Genomic DNA, 20,740 nt, shown 5'->3' with positions numbered 1-20,740 from the left:
AACTTTTACAACATTAAAGCCTGATGAAACGTACTGTAGAATATTTGAGTTATTCTGAAATATTGCTTCAAAACGTCCTAAACCAAATAACTTATAGATAAATACCCAGATAGAAAAGTAAATGAGGGATTTTTTTTTTTTTTTTTAAAGATTGTAGGATGAAACAAAAACTCTGAAATAGAAGTGCAAAGACGCAGCCTGTAGGCAGTGTGAGAAGATTCTCAACAGCTCAGCTGGGTTTATGCAGAGGAAGAGACGTTTAAGTTTGACGCATTATGTCTCTATGTTTGTGCCAGGAACCGAGGGAGAGTGAGGCAGAAATAGTCTGTGCGTTAGAAAGCGAATCACTAAAACAAAAGAAGCTCTCACCCCTGCTGAGTGCCTTTATACCTTGTGTTACACACACATACTGTATAATGAGGATGACTTGCTATACAGTAGCACCCAGGAAGTCATTTGTTGCCAGGATAGTGACACCAACACCAAAGCATTTTACACTTTAAACTGAACTTAACTATTCTATTACAATGTGTAGTCTACATTCACAATATTATCATTCAGTTCAGCAATTTGCTCAATACAACTGCTGATGTGGTCCATCTACAGACAATGAAATAAGTTGATATTACAGGTTTGATGCTGTATTTATTGAGTGTTAGATTATGTGTATGGCTTATTTGTAGCTCTTCTTTTTGGCAAACATGTTACATGAGCACACTAAGGAAACAGGATACCACATGTAAACTAACACGTTGTCACAATGAGGACAACTCTGACTCTTTCCATTGTTCGCATGTGCCATGTGTTCATACAGTGAATGGTGTCTCAAGCAGTCAGATCTCAACTCCAAAGTCCACCAAGTCCTCTACTCCGTCTCCAACCAGCCCCGGAACTGTTTCTGGTTTTAAGGTATGACAACTAATCACATCCATGAGTGTCAAGTGCACAGTAGATGTTTGTATCTGCACACATAAGACTTCAACTTGTAGCTGCATTCAAACACACTATCTATACAGTACATGTGTGTATGGTATATTTATGAATAAAAGAAACAGAAAAATTAAAGGTCACATATTATCCTCCTTTTCAACACGTTTAGGTAAGCCCCAGAGCTCCCCAAAACATGTTTTTGACGTTCCTTACTAAAATTCCGCTCTGATCTTGTATTTTATTACATCTATAAACCCTACAATTTCAGCCCTGCTCAGAACAGGCTGTTTCTGTGTCTATAGCTTTAAATGAGCTGTGTCTGACCATGCCCCTCTCTAGAAGGGCTTGGGGGTGGCTTGGGCTTTCTTGCACCATGTCCTATTGTTTATGGTGAGAAGGCAGACATAGAGAACTGAACAAACCCCTGGCTGTGGGAGTGTCATTGCACTTGGGGGAGGGATTACTGCCATTTGTGATGTCATAAAGGGAAAATCTCCAAACAGCCTGTTTTTAGCACACCTTTTCTGAAAAGTGGATAACACAAAAGACAGAGGAGAAGGATTTTTTTTCACAATTGGGGGGTGGGTAGACAGGCCAGTGACACGTATTAGTATTAGAAAAACATGTTAAAGTGTATTTTGCACAATATGTGACCTTTAAGGAAAAAAGCTTTCAACACTTAACATTAACTTTCAGAAAATGAGCACCATTTGAAAAATCCAATATTGTTAAAGGCCTGAACTATCCAACGTGCCTGATGGTATCGACCTACTTACCACAACATTATTCAATATGTCTGTAAAGTTAAGTCATCGAGTCACTGACCGTCTGACCACAGATCTGTGTACAGCAAGTGTTGCAGCTTTTTGGTGTTTATTTTGGGAGAGTCTGGCACACTAATCTGATTAATCGATGGATTTTTCTGTAAGCTTCATGTTAGTCCCAGCCTACAGAGTTTCTTACGCCTGCAGCCAGCTGGCAGACTTCTTGCAGACCACCACCATGTCTCTCTAAGCCCAGTAAAATTAATTTGGCTGGATAATATATGCTTATGATTCAATGACAGCTCTAAAAGTCACTGGCAGAAGCTGAGTGTAAAAAGTGTGAAAACATTTTAAAAACTACACCAGGAAGAGTAATGACACAGTTTCCCACTCTTTATCATCAACTACCTTAAAAAAAAAGTTGCATGTAGGTTGACAGTTGAACTAATGCCACATGAAAAAGTTATGTACCAGACGAGAAAGCTTTTTTATGTATAGAGTATTCAAAAAACGTGTGATGGGCGTCCCATTTCTATGTGTGTCCAGAGGGCTAACAGTTAAGGCTAAATAATGGATCCTTACTGTAAGTAAATGCACAGTAAGGTAATGTACAGCTTAAAGATCACTGGTCTGATTTTTAAGCTTTTGACATAAATTTATGGCTAAAAGTTTATCATAAAGGGCAAAAGTTGCCACTGCTGTGCTCTGCAGAGTTGATGCTCTTAACAAATTAAAGATTCATTTGCAGCCGTAACAGTTTTATGTGCAGTGATGAGTGGATGCGGAGGAGCAGATCCGTTCCAGGAGCTCTGACACCATGCACATTTTAAAGGACAAGCTAAATTTAGACCTAGTTGGCTGTTTAAGTGAGAAAAAAAAAAGTGTTACAGTATATGCAGGCTGTGCTATTGCAAATTTTACTTCTATACTCAGAGCCAACAATAAGTTTCTCCTTTAAATATCCTCTGTAACATTCCAAGGAACAAATTGTCAAAAATCAACTATAATTTTGTGTAACATTAAAAAACACAATCTGTTTATCAGCCAGTGTGGGCACTTAGGTTGCCATGGTTATTTTTCTTAGGGTGTTGTTTTAGGCCTGGCACTTATCTCTATTTTTGTGTTTGTTTTTGCATCCTGCAGATTCCTCCTTCACATCACATCTCTTCACAAAATGTAAATGGCTCATTGAACAATCACCAGGAGCTAACAAATCTACCAAGTCCAGAGGGTACGTCCTCTCCCCTCCTCTCCTCTCCTCTCCTCTCCTCTCCTCTCCTCTCCTCTCCTCTCCGTGTCCTCTGCAAACTCAGTAAACACTTTTGCACAGACTCCCTTACCTTCAGTGCATGGGGTTGACATTTACTGCCACATTAAAATGATCCAATCAGGGCACATTTCAGAATTTGCTTACCAAACAAATCTTTTGCAGAGTAGGCCTCGTGGAGGATAAGTGGAATATTCCCCCACTGTGTTAGCTGGTACTTACTGAAACTAAATGATTTTATGTTTGCATGTGTTCTAATATTGCTCACTACATGAGGATAAGTAGAGTCCCCTGTGCATCTTGCAGTTTGTGTGTGATGTTGTTTCACAGTGTGTGGTCTCATAATTCAGTCTGAGAACTTGTTGACTATCTGCCAGAGCTTCTGTAGTTTTATGAAACAGAAAATCTTGTCTGCGTCCTTCTGTAACCTCTGTCTCTCCTCAGCAGTTAATGGCAACCTGCCTGCTTCCACCATCTCTGAAAAATACAAGATTGGCAAGGTTATCGGGGATGGCAACTTTGCTGTGGTCAAAGAGTGCGTGGAGAGGTCGGTGAAAACAAATTCAATCACACTAGGAATGTTGAATGAACAGCTGGCAGCTGTCTGCAGTGATCACACAGCAGCCTGCTGCATTGTGAGTCTAAATGATAAGCGGTTACCGCATCACATGCTGTAACGGCTCCATCAGGCTTTCTAAGTCCTGACGACAGGGCATTGTGGAGACAGAAATATCCCATGGATTAAACCCAGCGGTGAATTCACTTCATTAGCCTTTTAATCTCTAAGTCAACACACCGCTCAGGAAGACAATGGGGGTGATGATGATCCGAGGAGGTGAAGTGTGTGTGTCCTTATAATCTGATGCGCCATCATGGAAAGTACTGAAAGGTTCCCTGTGGATTATCATGTAAACAAATGAAAGTATACAAAGTAAACACAATGACCTTTCAGAATGTACCACAGATATGAAGACTATATATTCTACATCTGTATATGTACAGAACACAATGGATGTAGAAGTGACCTCCAGAGTGTGTCTGTATGACATCACTGTTAAATGTGATTACAGGTGAAACAGAGCTTCACCACCTCCATTAGCTGCTTGAGGTCAAACCTGAAACTTTCAACCTGAGATGGAAGTAAAAAAAACACTCTTAGGTTACTCTTAAAGTGGGTGGTCTCAGATTCTGCCTTCTTTTTCTTCTTACCTCTATAATCCTGACTATTACGGCCAACATAGGTTTCCAATAAACCCCGTGGCCGTGCTCCTGCTCACTGTAACTGCAGCTCTCTTGTGAGCACTTGATCTGTATTATAGACAAAGTTGCAGAGTCAGTGCTGTTTTTATTGCTCTCTCTAATTGCGCCGTTTCTCTTCAGGTCCACGGGAAAAGAATTTGCACTAAAGATCATCGACAAGGCCAAGTGCAGTGGAAAGGTCTAGCTCTGTCTTTTTTTTTTCCTCCTCTTCATCACATTGCCTCTACCTCTTCCTCTTTCTGTCTTTCTGTGTATGTTGCCTTCAGACACAGTGGCGCACTCCTTAGGGAGGGTCACATGTTGGCGTTCCACTGTGCATTATTTACTACACCACACACACCACAGGATCACCTGTATATCCCACACAGTTACATTAGGCTAGTGATGTTTAATTCATTACCTTACTCTAGTTCTCGTCACACTTTCACACTCAGACAATGACACACGCTGAATCACACACCCATGACACCACTTCAGATTGAGTCAACAATGCAGCGTCTTTTTATTAGCATAATGGCCTCTGTGCAAAAGCCTGTGTACTCACTTAGATTATATGCTTTGGCGTGTTTCCAGGAGCATCTCATAGAAAATGAGGTCGCTGTGCTACGGAGAGTCAAACATCCCAACATCATCATGTTGGTAGAGGAGGTGGACACGTCCTCTGAGCTCTACCTGGTGATGGAGCTTGTCAAGGTACACTAGAGGCTAATGGGGGAGAACACAATCCTCGTGTCTTAGTGCAGTTTCATGTTTAACCGCTTTACTTTGATGTTGACACAGGGAGGGGATTTATTCGATGCCATCACCTCCTCGGCCAAGTACACAGAGAGAGACGCCACTGTCATGGTGTACAATCTGGCTGCAGCTCTGAAGTACCTGCACAGCATGAGCATTGTCCACAGAGACATCAAACCTGAGAACCTGCTGGTATGTCTCACACTCGCACCGATTTTTGATCAAATCATACAGTAGCTAAGGGTTTACGAAGCATGCATTTTCTGTTAGGTGTTTGAGTATCCAGATGGCACCAAGTCACTGAAACTCGGGGACTTTGGTCTTGCCACAGTGGTGGAGGGACCTTTGTATACTGTGTGTGGTACACCTACATACGTGGCTCCAGAAATAATCTCTGAGTGTGGGTAAGTCATATTTCACTTCCTTTAACATGCTTGTTTTCATTGATTTGTAAGTCGGTGTGAGTAGAAACATCTGTTCTATGTACAGTTGTAGTTTACAAAGGGGACCTGCAATAGGGCTGTGCTTTTTTAGCGTTAAGGTGAAATGAGCGTTCCCAGTAAACATTTATAGCAGTAAATGATCCTGTGTGTATGTGATGCCTTCTCACTCAGCATGCAGGTTTTATTGGCTTGCTTTCTTACCATTTTCATTTGCAGTCAGATTAAGCACAAGCTAGCTATCAGCTGCCCTCAGAATTATTGGTGCCAATTTAGTGATATTTTTGATTAATCAGAAACAGGTTGCAAACAAAGAAACTGTGTGAGACATGAAGAACGGCAAACAGACATAAAACTGTGATTCAAAGCTTATCTAAGGTAATCACACCTCACAATTTATTCTCATATCTAGCTGGCAAAAAGGGAGTTTTTGTGTTTTACTGAGTAAAAAAAACAACAACAGTATAGATGTGACTTCACCTATTGCTTTGGTGTGTGAACTTTTGATATCATTAAAAAAACATTGATAAAGTTTTTCCTTACAAAATGTGGAAACATTGTACATTGTTTCATTGTTTTGTGTCAGGGATCTGGATTGATCCACTAACAAGCTGAAGTGTATTCTTAACTGACCTTTGCTGTGTCCGCGTGTCGCCTCTTCCACAGCTACGGTCTGAAGGTTGACATCTGGGCTGCAGGTGTCATCACCTACATCCTGCTGTGTGGCTTCCCTCCATTTAGAAGGTAACTTATCCTGAGTTTATGTATCGTTCAGTAAAGCCTAGGATTGAACTCAAACAATCTGAAGATCAAATACTAAAGTCATCATGTGGTTTGAAATACTAAAGATATCCTGTGGTTTAAAAAAAACAATACATAGAAGTTATCTGACACAGACAAAATGAAAAAGGATCCCTCCACATTATTTGTCACTTTTTAAGACTGTTGACTTTCTGTTGCTACATCGACTCACAGTTCCTGTAGTAGTTGATAAAGATTGCCAGCCTGCAGTCATAGCCTTGGAAGGATTTTACTACATTTAGAAATCCATGTTTAATCTATAGCAGTAAATGCGACTATTATAACCACATAATTAAAGTATACTGCAAAAGGCTGTTTATATTTACGCAAAGTGCAGTACACGTAGTGTCGATGTATGATATGTGTTGCTGTATTAGAGTACTGAACATGTGTTCGCTGAGTGTCTGGTTTTCTTCCCATGCAGTGAGAGTAACCTGCAAGAGGATCTGTTTGACCAGATCCTTCTGGGACGGCTTGACTTTCCCAGTCCTTACTGGGACAACATCACTGACTCAGCCAAGGTTAGTGCCACACACAAAACAACACATGTCCAGTCATATCACTTTTGAAGACACTATGGATCATTTCCTCAGAATAACACAAACCAATGCATAGTCTGATCCTAACCTCCTGACACAGCTGTAAAATAGTTTAAACACTACTAAACTAAGAGCAGTGAGGTCCAAACGTTCCAGTTTAAAATAACACACTACCTGTGAACCCACATAATTCCCACCCATTTAATGACTGCTGTCGGCCGAAGGACACAGGACCTCCTCCCGCCCTCTAAATTAATGTCATGTATTAAGGTGACAGCTCGTGCTCAGCATGCAACACCAGACTGCTAATTAAAGTCAGTGCTGTTACAGAGGCCCTGTCACTTTGGAAGAGTGCACACTTTGAGACACTCGGCATGAAACAAGTTGCATGGATGTAGCTGTGCAGGATGACATTTAACAAAGGCTGGATTTGACCTGCAAGAACACGCGATACATGATACCAGCTCATGGCTTTTGTAGTTCAATATCTCTTATTTTAACACCACCGGTTTCACGGAAGAAAATGTGACTAAACTACTGTGCGCTACCTGCTCAGCTCTCAACAGTGGATACGCTCAGAAGTCCACTAACTAAAAGATTAGTGATGATATTATACTTATCGTATATACATCACATAACTAGAAACAGGAAATACTACTGCCAGCCCTTAACTGCAGGTTGCATACTGTATGTGGGTAGCTGTTGCTAATACAATATTATTATCGAGAAATGTTTGCCCATTTAAGCACAAAAAAAGCTGCCCTAAAGGCGTATGAAAAAATGCCTCATGATCCTTTTCAGTGCAATGAATAGTGTTACATCAAACAGTTATGTGTAAAACTAAAACATCAGCAAGAAATCCAAAAGTGCTGATCTAGATTACTGCATCTTTTGTTTTGTTGCAGGAGCTGATTGGAAAGATGCTGACCGTCAACGCTGAGGCCCGATACACCGCGCAAGACATCCTCTCCCACCCCTGGGTCACGGTATCTCACAGCACTGCTTTGTCTATATTTGCATGTCCCACAACCTCCAAATATGGTGTTTTGCTATTACTCGTACAAACCGGAGAAATATTTGTGTGCGAAACCCATCGAGCCACTCCGCCTCATCTGTGTGTGTGTGTGTGGGTGTGTGCTAGGATGACACAGTCATGGAGAACAACATGAAGATGGAGGTCACAGGTAAACTGAAGACACACTTTGACACTGCGCCTAAGTACAACAACACCACAGCTGGGGTGTCTGTCATCATGGTAAGCACCAAGAATCATTCACAAAACACTCATGATTTACCAAATATCATCAGTATCTTGACTGCAGATGTGCTGCAGATTTTTTTTGTTGATATTCTTTATTTTTTAGACATTGAAGAGAATAATCTTGTGCCCTCGATGGTATTGTAAACTGAGGGGTTGACAGGGATTTAACAGCAATCATAGAGGTGTCCTGAACAGCTTGGACATGTCAGGCTCTTTTCCAAACACTCACTGCATGGTGGGGAATGTCTGACCCAAATACGGAAAACTGAGCCCTTTCTAATTCACTTTTTTTGTGAATCATATGCCCCAAAAATATCTGGCTGAACTCATCATCCAAGAGGCCGCAGAAAAACATCTTGTGTTACTGTAAACATGTCTGACGAGATTTTAGAGATGGAAAGATCAGCGGGGGGCAGAAGAAGTCATAACCTTAGTGGTCACATCCTTCCTTCCTGTCTCTTTCAAGCCCCCCTGTGGCGTCACTTCCTGTTGTACAGTTCAACATCCCCGCCTCTCCTCGTGTCATCAGGTCACATTAACCATCAGCCCTTTCACTTCAGGCTATACTGTACATCAGAGCTGAAAGCAGGAAAAGGGAGGGGGGTCCTCTCACGAGAGATCTGATTCGATCCCTCCCGTGAAGATCCTCATTTATTTGTTTTAAATCTCATTTGACAGTTTGAGGTGTAAGCTCGGCCCTGGCCTCCTCCTCCTCCACCTCCTCTCCATCCTCTTCCTCCATCCTCTTCTTCACCCCTCCCTCACACTCGACCCAGGACCACAGGGGACGCCTGGAGCCGAGAGCTTGGTACACACTTCATACATCCCCCAACCCCCATTCATCCTGCCGGCCTTCTTCCTCTCCAGCCATCTCCCTTCCCCTCACCCTCCCTTTTCCTCCCACCTCCCTCCTTTTGCTTTCCCTTCCTTCTCTTCCCTTCCTGTTTCTTTCTCAGGCCCCCTGCCCAACTCCTCTGGCCAACCAGCTGCAGTAACTGCTAACAATGATCAACTGATGTGGACATCGCTAACACAACATGCACTCTGTCCTGAAATCACCCCTCATTATTCTGCTTCCTTCACTCACATTTCATTACATTTGTATCAAACACAAACTTTTTTTTATGGTGTGTGTAAATTATCTTCTTGTGTTTTGGAGGATGTTTGTTTAATCACATATTTGAAGAAGTTATTAAGCATGTTAACAATGCTATTTTAAACTAATGCAAGAGCAGTGTTGTGTTGCTTCCCTCTCTGCCAGGAGTCATTTTTGTTTTAGAGAATATGCCTCCTTCAAATCAAATGTAGTTGGTGCCTAGCATGGTTCACGGTTAATGGTACTCTGGTGCCACCTTGTGGAAAACATAGAGAAAACAATTCTGAAGGTTTCAACTTGCAGAGATGGAAGCAAACCAATGTGGCTGAATGGCCCTGCAAAGAAGAGTCCGATGCACATTTTAAGATAAGGCTGACGTTTTTCTGCGTTTTTCTTTTTGTTAATGTCTTTAGTTCATCTACATCTATTCACTGTCTATTGACTCTCAGCACCAGTCCATTCAGGTACAATACGACTTAAATCTGTAACAATGGTAACCCAATATACATTTTGATAAAAAAATAAAAATAAAAATAAAACATTTTTCTAAGATGACTAAGAAGATACCTTTTCTGTTCTGAGGAAACGACACCCGATCGGGATCAATTTGGTTGTTTCATAGGAATATTTTTCTCTATATTTTATTGAACAAAACACTTTTAAAAAAAAAAGGAAACAGTTTTCCAATTTTTTATATCCAAAATAAAATAAAAAGAGCATGTGAGTATTTACTCAGAGTAAAACAGGAGACTTTGATCAATAAAAATCATTACAGAAAAATAAACTAACTTCAAAAGAATGTTATTTTATTGCAGGCTACATATTAGTAATTTATCAAAAAGTAGCAGGATGGTGTAAGTGGGACTGATTCAAATGATTTCAGTGTTTGTTATTTAACGAACATGAGATCCAGTGCAACAGTTTGTCTTTTAAAATAGAGCCTATAGCACAGAGGAACAAACCATATTATAATATATATAAGTGAAGACTATTGGTTGAAGTCATACGTTTTGCTGATAATTAGAAAGATACAGAATATTACCAGCCTTGTTTTATTTTTCTTTCATTTAAATTGTCTTTAACCAGAAAGACCTCATTTCCAAAGTGTCCTGGACATACATCACATATCCTCAGAGTCACAGAACAAAAAGTCATCAGTCAAAGCGTTGTAATTTAAAGCTAATAAATTGAAATCGTACCTTAGATTGAAGTCTACTGAGAAGAATGTAACTGTAGCATAGCTTAGTTTTTAAGTTTCTATGTTTTACTGTTACTATTCACGATCATTGCTCTCAAAAGCAACGTGTCAGTTCGATTTGGACTACGGTTAAAGTATCTGAAAACGCAGACTGGCGCTGAGCTGGAACACCAACTGTCCACTGGCCGTCATGCTTGTTATGTTGGAACATATTTTTGTGACGCTGTGAGTAAGACTAGTTTCTGTCCCTTTTTTTTGCTTCTCCCCTCTCCCTGCATAACGCCCCCCTTCTGATTTAGCTGCAAGGCACCGGTATGTACTAACACTGAACGCTCCGCCTCGTCTGCTCTGCTGCTGAGAATCAGCACAAGGGCAAATGAGGAACATGACCTTTACTATTTGTGTCCCATGTTTAGATCACATCAATTGGCTTTACTCAAGAGAAAAAAAACACACCCTGCATGTATCTGTGTTTAATGACAAAGTGAAAGTCTCCTCCAACATTTGCCCTTTTTCTGCTCATAGATAAGCTCTGATGATCTCTGTTTCCTTCTCGTGGGGTCTGTGACTGTGCCAAGAATTCTGTCCTTTTGTTCATATGTCCTTCCACTACTTGTGTCCATCCCCATTAGCATCACGTTTGCTGTTCATTCGTAGAGATCATCAAAAATACTAAACTACTGTAGGTCAGCACAGCAGTTATTGATTGTAGTGAAACATACTCGTGTAGTCGATTCTTAAAGCTAAATCCCTCATCAACAGTTTTTAAAATGGGTCCCCTAAATTCAGTGTCCACTGAGTTACAATATCTGTCCTTTCTCTGCTTCGAGAGTTGGTTTATGAACTTCAGAGGTCAGCGCTGAGGGTCTTTCTGTCTGTCTGTTTTGTTAGAACACAGCTCTAGATAAGGAGACCCTCCAGCTCACCAACGGTCATCTTCCAGGACCCCAAAACAAGCCGTGTTCACCATCGTCAGCCGGCAAGAAAGGCCCAACTGCACCCCTACCAAAGTCAGGACCAGCTTCTCTCCCTGAACCAGCGTCGCACTCCAAAGAACCAATACCTGCCACCGAGACCGCTCCTCTCGACGCACCTGAGAATCCTTCTGCTCCCATCGGTTCACTTCCTTTCTCCCCTTTACCTTCTGCTGAAACCTTCCCCATCACCTCTTTGCCTGTGTCCCCTCTTCCTGAATTACAAACCTCACCCTTCTCTGCTCCTTACCTATCTCTGGAGCCTCCATCGCCCTCTACTCCTCCTGAGCTTTTTATGCACACAACTCCCTCCACACCTTCCTCCCATCATTCCTCATCATCTCCAACCAAAGGAGACCCAATCTCCTCTTCTCCTACAAATCAAGCTCGTCTTTCTTCAAATTTTCCCACCAAGCCTGCTTCTCTTTCTCCTCCCTCTTCTCCAACCAAACCAACCTCTCACTCTCCCCCCTTTTCTCCTTCCACGTCCGCTTCTCCTCCTCCTTCTCCCTCCACAACATCTCCATCTTCTTCTTCCCCTTCTACAAAACCAGCTTGTCCTTCTGCCCCCTTTTCCCCCTCCAAATCAGCTTCAGATTCTCCCTCATCTCCCAACAAACCATACTCTCTTTCTCCAGTGAAATGTCTGCCATCTCCTCTGTCCCCTCCCACCAAACAAACCCCATCGTCTCCTACCAAAGAGGAGACGTCCCCATGTTCCTCTCCCACTAAACAAGCATCCCCCTCCCTACTTTCCCCAGTGGAACCTGTTGTATTCTTCCCTCTGTCCTCCTCGGCCAATCGAGAACCCGCCTCCCCCTCTTCCATCCACCCAATGCTGTTCCCCTCTCCTCCCTCTACACCTCCTAGATCCACCACTCCTCCCTCTCCCAGTCATCTCCTCGATGAAGAGCTCATGGAGCAGTTTTAAACGATACTTCTGCAGCCAAATCACTCCTCTCGCTCCTGACCTTACATGTGTGAATTAGAAAAACACATCTTTAGCATTTCCAGTAGCTGTAAACTGAGCCAGAGACCGCTGCGTCCATGTTTTCTTTTATTCTCATCCAACTCATTTTCAGAGACGGAGGATTCAAGGCATTTTCTCTGACTTTGTCGACTGTATACATGTTTGTATTTATTAGTAATGGAGGATGTGGAGAACTGAATATATCACTGTTCTGAGTGGTTTGTCTTTGTAAGTCATGTTACTGTGAATGATTTCTTTAACTTATTCTCCTTCTTTGACTGCCTATTTGTTTTGTAAATAGTAATTCATCACACACACACACACACACACAAACTCCTCCTGCTTTATCAAAGAAACAGTGAGTTCATGATGGGAGTATTTCAGCATATCAAACATCTCAGCTTGCTAGCCTAGCTACCTGTAGTGTTAACTAACTCTAACCACTACCAGTGTTTTCTCAGCTAATCCCGATGGAGACGGCATATAAAATGTTGAATTTAAGATTATATTAATTGTTACAACATACCAGTACAGTGGGTGGACAAAATAGCAGTTACATCTGCCAAAGCACTTCAGACAAATTACTTTGACGGCAATAATCATTCTAACTGGTCTTTCTACCAAAATACAAAAAAGGGGGTCGGGGTGGTGGTGGTGTTTTTGGCAAGTGACCTGTTCATTTTCTTTCTATTAAGGCCCCCTTTATTAAAAAAAAAAAAAAAAAAAAAAAAAAGCCTATTTCTCATTTCTTGGCCATGAAAACCAAAGATTAAAATCGTTTTATTTAAAAACATGAAGAGGCCTTAAGATATAAAATTGTCCTTCTATTCTAAATGAAAACAAACAAGAGAAAAAACATTATTATTAAGTTAAGATGAGCCCTGAGCTTTGATTTCGTAGAAAGTGGCGCCAATAGTGCTGTACATTAAGGGTGACTTTCCTTTTTGGTATCTTTTCTTTGTGGAGCTTGAAGGATTTTTAGTTTAAAATATAACAGCAACAAAATATACCTTTTGTTTCTTTCATCAACCAATCAATCTTTATTTGTACCACACCAATTCACAACAAACATTATCTCGAGACATCTATCAAAAAGTGCAATTAGCAAAGTAGCAGAAAGCTCTTGTAGTTATTTTGTCGAGGGCCCTACGGATATCATCTTTGGTGAGCTTATTATGAAATACCTGAGCTAATTAAACAAAGAGTCTCAGCATGTCAACACCATGTTGTGTTTATTAGTAAACGTAACCCTTTGACATTGCCTTTCTTATTCATGAATTCATTTGGTAGAATATTTTGTTCACCCACTGTAACTGAGGCATGCTTACACATTTAGTCACACTCCACCCTGTATGTATTCTTTGATGTGAAAACTTTGTACATAGTGTGAAGAACCTTAGCTGTCCACCTGAAACTTGAAGGTTTGTTTTTGGCTCTGTGTGTCCGAGCAGCCGTAACTGCTAAAATAGTAAAATAGATCCAACAGACATGATAGCAAATAGCATCATTTACCAGTCAATAACAACAACAAACTGTGTGGTTTGCATGAAACTAGTAAACACTGCTCCTCCAGTATTACAGACACTGTTGTGATCTGTTGGATTTCTATGAATGAATGTGTTGTTAAGGGTGACGGGTTTGTGCCTGACCACTAGCTTGCAGCTTATAGCTTAAAGATGCCTTTATCAATACAGACTTGGCTAAAACTTAAAATGTTTCCACATTTTGCACCCCAATACAATGGATTTTCTCCATTTGTATAATTATTTTACTCCTGTTTACCCACATCATTTACCCCAGCTGGTGCAAGTAGGGCTAATTCCTTGAGTTGCTGCCTCTTTACCTATTCAGGAATTTAAAGCTGCATGTTTACTCCTTTTCCCCACTTCCTGCCTCTCTGAAAGATGAAACCCTCAAACACACAAATCAAGTTGGTACATAATGTCCTTTAGCTTCTCCTACATGTAGTAATGTGGATTTTCATAAGCAGTTTGTAAAGGGAAATTTGTATGAAAAGTCTGTTTTAAAACAGGAATCTCATCCATGTCAAACTTGGGGTTTATAAGTCATAGAGTGGCTGCTTTAATGTTCTTACTGTTTTCAAACAGCAGTACAGCAAACAATAAAAATGCAATAAAAAAAAAGACACGTTCGTGGTGATTATTTGTGTTCAACCAGATTTTAGCCACTAGAGGGGGCTATATAGTCTTTATGAAAGAAAACACTCAACTCAAAGGAAAATTGAAGTTATAAAATTCAATTTTATTGTCAGATCTCAGCACACAAAACACTCCAAAATGATTGCAAAAATATTGGTTGATACATAACAGCAGTTTATTTTATATGTGGAGATTCACACCACATCATCAAAGCGCAAACTTCAAAGGAATGCTTCCCTCAAAATCAGTTACATGTGGACATTTCTTTTACTGCGGACCAAAGGTATATATGTCGCTATGCCGTTTTAGTGCTCGATCACGTCTGAACATGATCGCTCATCCCGTGATTTAGACCTCTGTGCTGAAACAAAAAGAGAGTGAATCATAGACTGGAATAAAGTCCTTCCTTTCATTGCACATCTCGCGCTGCTGTCAGCTGCTCTGGAGACAGCACTCAAAGAAGACTTTAAAGATGAAGAGCCGGCCTCTGCTTGAGTTACGAAGACATGATTTCATTTTTTATGTAGTGACTAATTAGCACTCTTCTTCATGTTTCTCGAACTGTCAGAAAATAAGATTTTACTGTTTGCTTATTCAGTCATTTATGAAAGAAATGTAAATATAAAAGGAGAAAGAAATCCTTGACATCATTTTCCTGACTTCTTCTCCTGCCTATGCTAATCTTCATCATCACAGAGCGTAAGTATAAGGTCATGTTTTTAATGTTAAAAGAACTCAATGATAATGCGACAGGTCTGATATGTTTCATACGAGTCATGCACTGAACTGCAATCTCTTAACAAGCACAGAGGTACAGGGGGGTGGAAACTTTAAATACGGATGACTACATTTAAACAGAATATATAGTTATTTATATATGTATATACGTATATTCCCTCTTTGCTTATCCTTCTGTCCAATACATTTAACATTTATTCAAACATTTCATATCTACCAGCCAAAAAAAAATGGAAAAAGCTTTGTTGCCAAAACGGCAGAAATCAAGTGAATGATAGCTTAACAATTAGAATTATTCCCCACATACACACCTACAAGAGAAAGAAAAAAAAATCACTCAGCCTAAAGTACACAAATATTTGGATTTTGAAGTCAAAAGGTTTATCACTAGCTCCCCACAGACCCTGTTTCTTTCCCCCAGAGGAGATGAAAATAGACTCTTACAGCTAAAAATAGATTTGTTTGTAACCGACAATAACAGTAACCCCCACCCCTATGATTTATATGAAAACGTTCTATCTGATCTACAAAATATAGCAATGCCCTTTTTAAAAATAGTTGTGACTTTAAGAGGACACGTTTATATTTTTTTTCTTTTTTCAATGAGATACATTCAGGATTTAGACAGCGTAGTGTCTTTTGTTAAGAGTTCACACTTTAAAGAGTTCAGTTTTTATCATCGTCAGTCAGTCAGTCAGTCGGGGTGCTGCCGTGGTCGGTTCAGTACCTGGTCTGGTACTCGTGGTGCCATCTGTTGAAGTCGTTGTAGAAGAGCACAATGCTTCCAGACGCCATGCCGGTTATGATGCACCTGAGGACAGGTAAGAGGAAGGATGGTGAAGTTGGTTATATTTGCTGTTAACTTTTATTTACTTTGTGGAATCTCCTAACGCAGAAGGTGTTACTTTAGAGTCATGTGTAGATGTGTGTGAAGATGCAGCTGTAGCGAGTGTGACAAACAACAGTTAGTATTCAACGTTCAATGTGGTTCATTTTAGAAGGAAATATTCACCTTTAATATCACATAGAGCTTTAAAAATACTGCTAATTTAAAGACAAATATATGTTTTTTAAATGTGGTCACAAATTTTTAGAAAATGACAAAAGAGATCGTCAATCAATAAAACATGTGTCTATGAAACAAAAAAAACTAACTTCTGGTGGAACTATACTTTGTGTGTGTTTACCTTTGGTCGTGCGACATGGCCATAGAGCGGATTCCTGCGTCACAGCCCGGGTAGGCAAACAGCTGTTTGAGGTTGTGAACCTGCCAGACAGAAACTACACCTCCATCTCCGCCTGTCAGCAGATACTGACCGTCACGGCTGAGGAGCATCGCCTGGAAGAAAAAAAAAAAAAAGAACTCTTCGTTAGATTGAGAATTTCCTAACACTCTTGGGTTATTATTATTTATTTTTTTTACTTTTATAAAGTAGTGAGTCAGATTTGATTTCCAGTGGTAAGCCTAAAGCCATACTGGTAAATGGTAAATGACTCAGTGATTTAAATTCCTGACATTCTTGAAAATCTGTACTTCAATGGTTAAAAAAAAACAACAACCTTGCAGTAACGGGATTCAGCTTGGACCCACATTCATAAATAGCCGGTGAATAGGCCTGGTGATCTGGGACCAGTTTATCTCTTATGTCAGAGTAAAGCTCATACTGCGAGGTCATGTAACCCGACAAAAGATCCCAGGTCAGAGCCGCCTCTCCTCTGGGTCTTTCTATAGACAGACCCAGACTTGCTACAAAGATGGCTCCCCACAGCGAGTCTCCGAGATTTACTCGTCTCATCTGCTTTTCCTGCAAACTGTAACAGCTGAACGACTCCCCCGGGATTCAGACGTACACAAATCAGGTCGTGTGTTGGAGTCTATTATAGGCACTGGAAGCTGAGAGTGGAGCAGTCAGGCGCATCAATCAGAGGGGGCGAGCACGGCCGATGAAATGACGAGGCAGAATGTGAGTTCTAAAAGCAGCAAATGACACTAATTTAGAGCTTTTCTCCTTTGTGGTTTTTTACGGCTCCGTCTGTCAAGCTGCAGCCGCTCTCCAGTGAGTCAGCAGGACTTCAATCATCAGCCTCATGTGTGTTGAATCAGCGTCAGATTAAACGGAAAAATTCAACCTAAACTTCAGTTTTGAAGTTGGAACGAGTCATTTTCAGGAACTTGACTTGGTGAGCAAAACATAAATAACCCTTCACGAGCTGTACACAAGGGATGGACGTGGAGAGTGTGGCCTAAATTAACAAAATGCTTTGTATATGAAAACTTTTTGTGGAATTTCCTACCACACGGTGAATTAAATGACCTCTGTTTCTTATTCTCATCACTTTAGACAGACACTAACATTGCATGTGAAGACAGAAACATTGTAAATGCGCAAACACTGATGCACTTGCACACTGGCAGGAGGCATCGAGAACAAATCAGGCCTAATTACTGCGTGAGCTCGTCATCCAGGACGGCTCGCAATGAAGCATGACAGAGTGCAGTGCTGGGTTGATTTGTGCGCAGTGGGTCTGTTTTGTGTGTACACTGATTGTCTTGTGTATCAACATCGGAGTTAATCTGACAACAACGATAAATGTGATGCTCAATTCACCAAATCATGATCAATGAATTTGAACTCAAGTACAGTGCCAACGTGTGCATGGGGAAAGAATTAGGATTCATTATGCCTGACAAAAAAACGTCAGTCTTTTACTCCGTTTTTTTTTTTTTTCCTGGAAACCTGAACATTTTAAAGTAGCATTTGTTTGATTTTGAGCCATTAGAGGGCAGCAGAAGAAAAAAAGCATGGACATATTATCACCCTTAAACTGTAATTATTTTGGGGAGCATTTGAACAAAGTTTACTTTTTTACACAAGCAGCAGAGATGCCATTAGATTTTTTTTTTTAGACTACAATCAGTTAGATGTGAGTTCAAGGGGAGCTGGATCTTTTGTCCACTCAAATCTCTCCAGTTCATCCAGTAGTCCAAGTTCAAAGTTTGGGCCAAGTCTGATTAAATTCCTCCCTCACAGTCTTCATGTTTGATTTATTTGCTCATTTCAGTGTATGATTCCAACACAATAACCCAACAGGCAACATGAACTAATACACTCACTGTCCATGAACAAACGGGAACAGGAAAATTAGACGAATTGACAGACAATTGAAACTCATCGCTGACTCTGGGTTCTGAAAAAACTCTTTTAAGCTGCTAAAAGCTACACTGTGTTATCTAGTTCTCATGATGATCCGCCTGCTGGTTGATGCTGGGCCAGTAGAGCTCAGTGACTTTATTCAAGTGTTTAAGCTGAACCTAATTACCGGATGGAGTTTGAAACGTTTGATAAAAGCTGAGAGTGAACTAAAACAGTTTCAAACACACTGAGCTGAAAGACACTAAATAGTTCTGTAGAACAGTTTTCGCAAACACACAGACAAATGAAAAAATGAATAAAAAAAAAAAGAAAAATTCTGACAAAATTTGATGAACTGTTCTAATTAACATTCACAAGGAGTTTTTGGTAATCTACTGCTCTAACATCACATTGCTCATAGTAAAAGAGAATATAAATATAATAACTATCCAGCAGGTTCTGTGCTGTATTAATGTACACTTGTATAAACTAATGGAGTCCATGACCTTACTGCAGCTCAGCAGGAGGCGGCAGTGCTGGCAGACATGTCAGCCGGGCCAGGTAGGAGGCTGCAGACAGACATTATAAATCAGACCTCTTCCACTGGGCGGTCAAACAAGATGGTCGACGGCTCTGCTGGAGCTAAGATGGCTACTCAGGCTCGGGTGACTAAAAAATGACTCCAGCAGAAACATGTGCACTTTTAATGCCCATATTTCCAACTTCTTTCAGGGGAACGGTGGGCGGACTGTGAGGGCTGGGGAAGGTAAAAAAAAAAAAAAAGAAAAAAATTTATGTTGCTGTTAATCCCCCTGTTACACGAGCGACAGCAGGGAAAAAAGTGCTGCGATGGTTACACTGCCTGAGTTATACCAGCGCTTAAAAGACTGTAATCCATTCAGTATGGCTTCTGTCACTTGATTCCGCTATTAGACTAGGATGCCGACTGTTAGCCTGTCATCTCACCTCTGACTCCAGATGCTTATAAATTCAAAGAGCAAACATTTTCCCTTTTTTCACAATCTTACTTTTCTAAGTTGATCCTACAGGCCAGGACAAACACTTATTTATCCTGGAGTCATACTGCGCTGAGGCTCTGGAGTCTGAAAAGATTGATTCTGGTATGAACTATACTGTTGGAGTCTCAGACCAAGGGGCCGGGGGGGAATGTAGGTTTAGACTCTCACAGAGTCATCCCAAGATTTTGGTATTTTTTCATATTCTATCGATATTGACGACAGAATTTACAACAGCCCTCCACGCTGTTCCCAAGTTGCTACTGCTTCAGCAGGATCTCTGGGAAAAGTGCAATATCTAAAAGCTTCTTTTACGTTATTAGTTCCTCTATAGGCCGATGAGAGTGTTAGTTAGTGTTTGGTTCTTGCTTTGATACTTAAACAATCAATCAGTGTCTGTGAGTGCTCATTAATCAATGTTCTACAGGTTGTATTTGGGTTCAGTTTGGGCCGGCTGGCAGGAGAGGAGCCGGGGCACGAGAAGTTTGTTAATAGGAAACAGGCGTGTGGCTGTCTGTCAGAGCAGGCTTACATTTCCCAGGCCAAACCGGAAACACAGGGTCGGGAAACCAAAGGCGGTAGCTGCTATCTTGTGTCACTCTAACCACCGGGGAGGAAATGTGGGAAATGGGGAATGTGTCGTCCTGCGCTGGAGGGAAGTTAATGGTGTTGGTGTCCAGAGTGGACCACTCTTCCACTGGAATGTTCTCTACCAGCACCGCCAATGCAATTCGACCTGACAACAGGGCCTTGGATCAAAAAGCACTATTTCCTCCCGTGTGTGCGTGTGAAAGGAAATAAAAGGGACGTGAAGGCGCATTTTGCCCTGAGGCACCTCGACCCTTACCTTACTCAAATCTCAAACCAAAGGAAAGCCTTTAATCAGCGAGCCGCCTGATGTGGTGCAGACGTACATGAGCAAGGTCCCTTTCACATGCATGCTAACCTAGATATTCTGCACGTTTCCTCACCTTGATGCTGTCTTCCACCTCCATGTGCCCCAGCAGTTTGCCGTTGACGCTGAAGATGCAGAACTGGCCCTTGTCGTAGTAGATCAGGCAGTTTCCCTCTGTGGACGACTGGATGAGACGAGGCCTCAGGCAGCGCTCGGGGCCCTCCAGGGTCCGCAGCAGGTCCCCATTCATGGAATGGATCAGACAAGGACCCTCTGGACAAAATAAGATCACGTGATGATGGGAATTAGAAAGATTTGTTTTGTATTGCGTTTCATATTTTGGCCCCAAACAAAATCACAAACAGATCCCACCTTTGCAGCCGCTGATGACAAGTCCCAGCTCAGCACACACACTTGCACACGTCACCTCACAGTCATGGCCGGTTAAGATGGCTCGCGGTGTGGTAAACTCTGCTGAGATAAAACACACATAAATAAGAACAGCATCGGAAATAATGCAGAACCACTTTTTAATCACTAGAGGGAGCAAAATGCAAACACTA

General features: G+C 41.2%; 2 protein-coding genes across 11 annotated transcripts in view; one reads left to right on the top strand and one right to left on the bottom strand.

Moving 5' to 3' along the window:
* dclk2a (doublecortin-like kinase 2a) overlaps positions 1–14,379 on the top strand; it is a 42,568-nt gene extending 28,189 nt beyond the window's left edge. For 3 of the 7 annotated variants that reach the window (XM_061057127.1, XM_061057110.1, XM_061057094.1), the window contains exons 6-17: positions 815–909; positions 2,838–2,925; positions 3,406–3,508; positions 4,342–4,399; positions 4,795–4,914; positions 5,002–5,148; positions 5,227–5,360; positions 6,063–6,140; positions 6,622–6,718; positions 7,642–7,722; positions 7,878–7,991; positions 11,183–14,379. In XM_061057127.1, the coding sequence (XP_060913110.1) occupies positions 815–909; positions 2,838–2,925; positions 3,406–3,508; positions 4,342–4,399; positions 4,795–4,914; positions 5,002–5,148; positions 5,227–5,360; positions 6,063–6,140; positions 6,622–6,718; positions 7,642–7,722; positions 7,878–7,991; positions 11,183–12,196 (2,129 nt within the window). In that variant the 3' untranslated portion in view covers positions 12,197–14,379. Of the gene's footprint in view, positions 1–814; positions 910–2,837; positions 2,926–3,405; positions 3,509–4,341; positions 4,400–4,794; positions 4,915–5,001; positions 5,149–5,226; positions 5,361–6,062; positions 6,141–6,621; positions 6,719–7,641; positions 7,723–7,877; positions 7,992–8,675; positions 8,806–10,590; positions 10,604–11,182 lie in introns of all 7 variants that reach the window. The other 4 variants (XM_061057119.1, XM_061057102.1, XR_009675915.1 and 1 more) reach the window with 3 other exon arrangements.
* A 97-nt stretch (positions 14,380–14,476) lies between these two features.
* lrba (LPS-responsive vesicle trafficking, beach and anchor containing) overlaps positions 14,477–20,740 on the bottom strand; it is a 187,996-nt gene continuing 181,732 nt past the window's right edge. For 3 of the 4 annotated variants that reach the window (XM_061057010.1, XM_061057019.1, XM_061057030.1), the window contains 4 exons: positions 20,550–20,651; positions 20,254–20,450; positions 16,320–16,471; positions 14,477–15,943 (listed from right to left, as the gene is read on the bottom strand). In XM_061057010.1, coding sequence (XP_060912993.1) covers positions 15,853–15,943; positions 16,320–16,471; positions 20,254–20,450; positions 20,550–20,651 — 542 coding nt within the window. In that variant the 3' untranslated portion in view covers positions 14,477–15,852. The remainder of the gene's footprint in view (positions 15,944–16,319; positions 16,472–20,253; positions 20,451–20,549; positions 20,652–20,740) is intronic. The other variant, XM_061057038.1, reaches the window with a different exon arrangement.

This window comes from Labrus mixtus, chromosome 2 (assembly GCF_963584025.1).
Source record: "Labrus mixtus chromosome 2, fLabMix1.1, whole genome shotgun sequence".
Classification (NCBI taxonomy): domain Eukaryota; kingdom Metazoa; phylum Chordata; class Actinopteri; order Labriformes; family Labridae; genus Labrus; species Labrus mixtus.
The sequence above is the reverse complement of the archived record's forward strand: the minus strand, read 5'-3'. Positions and strand labels throughout refer to the sequence as shown.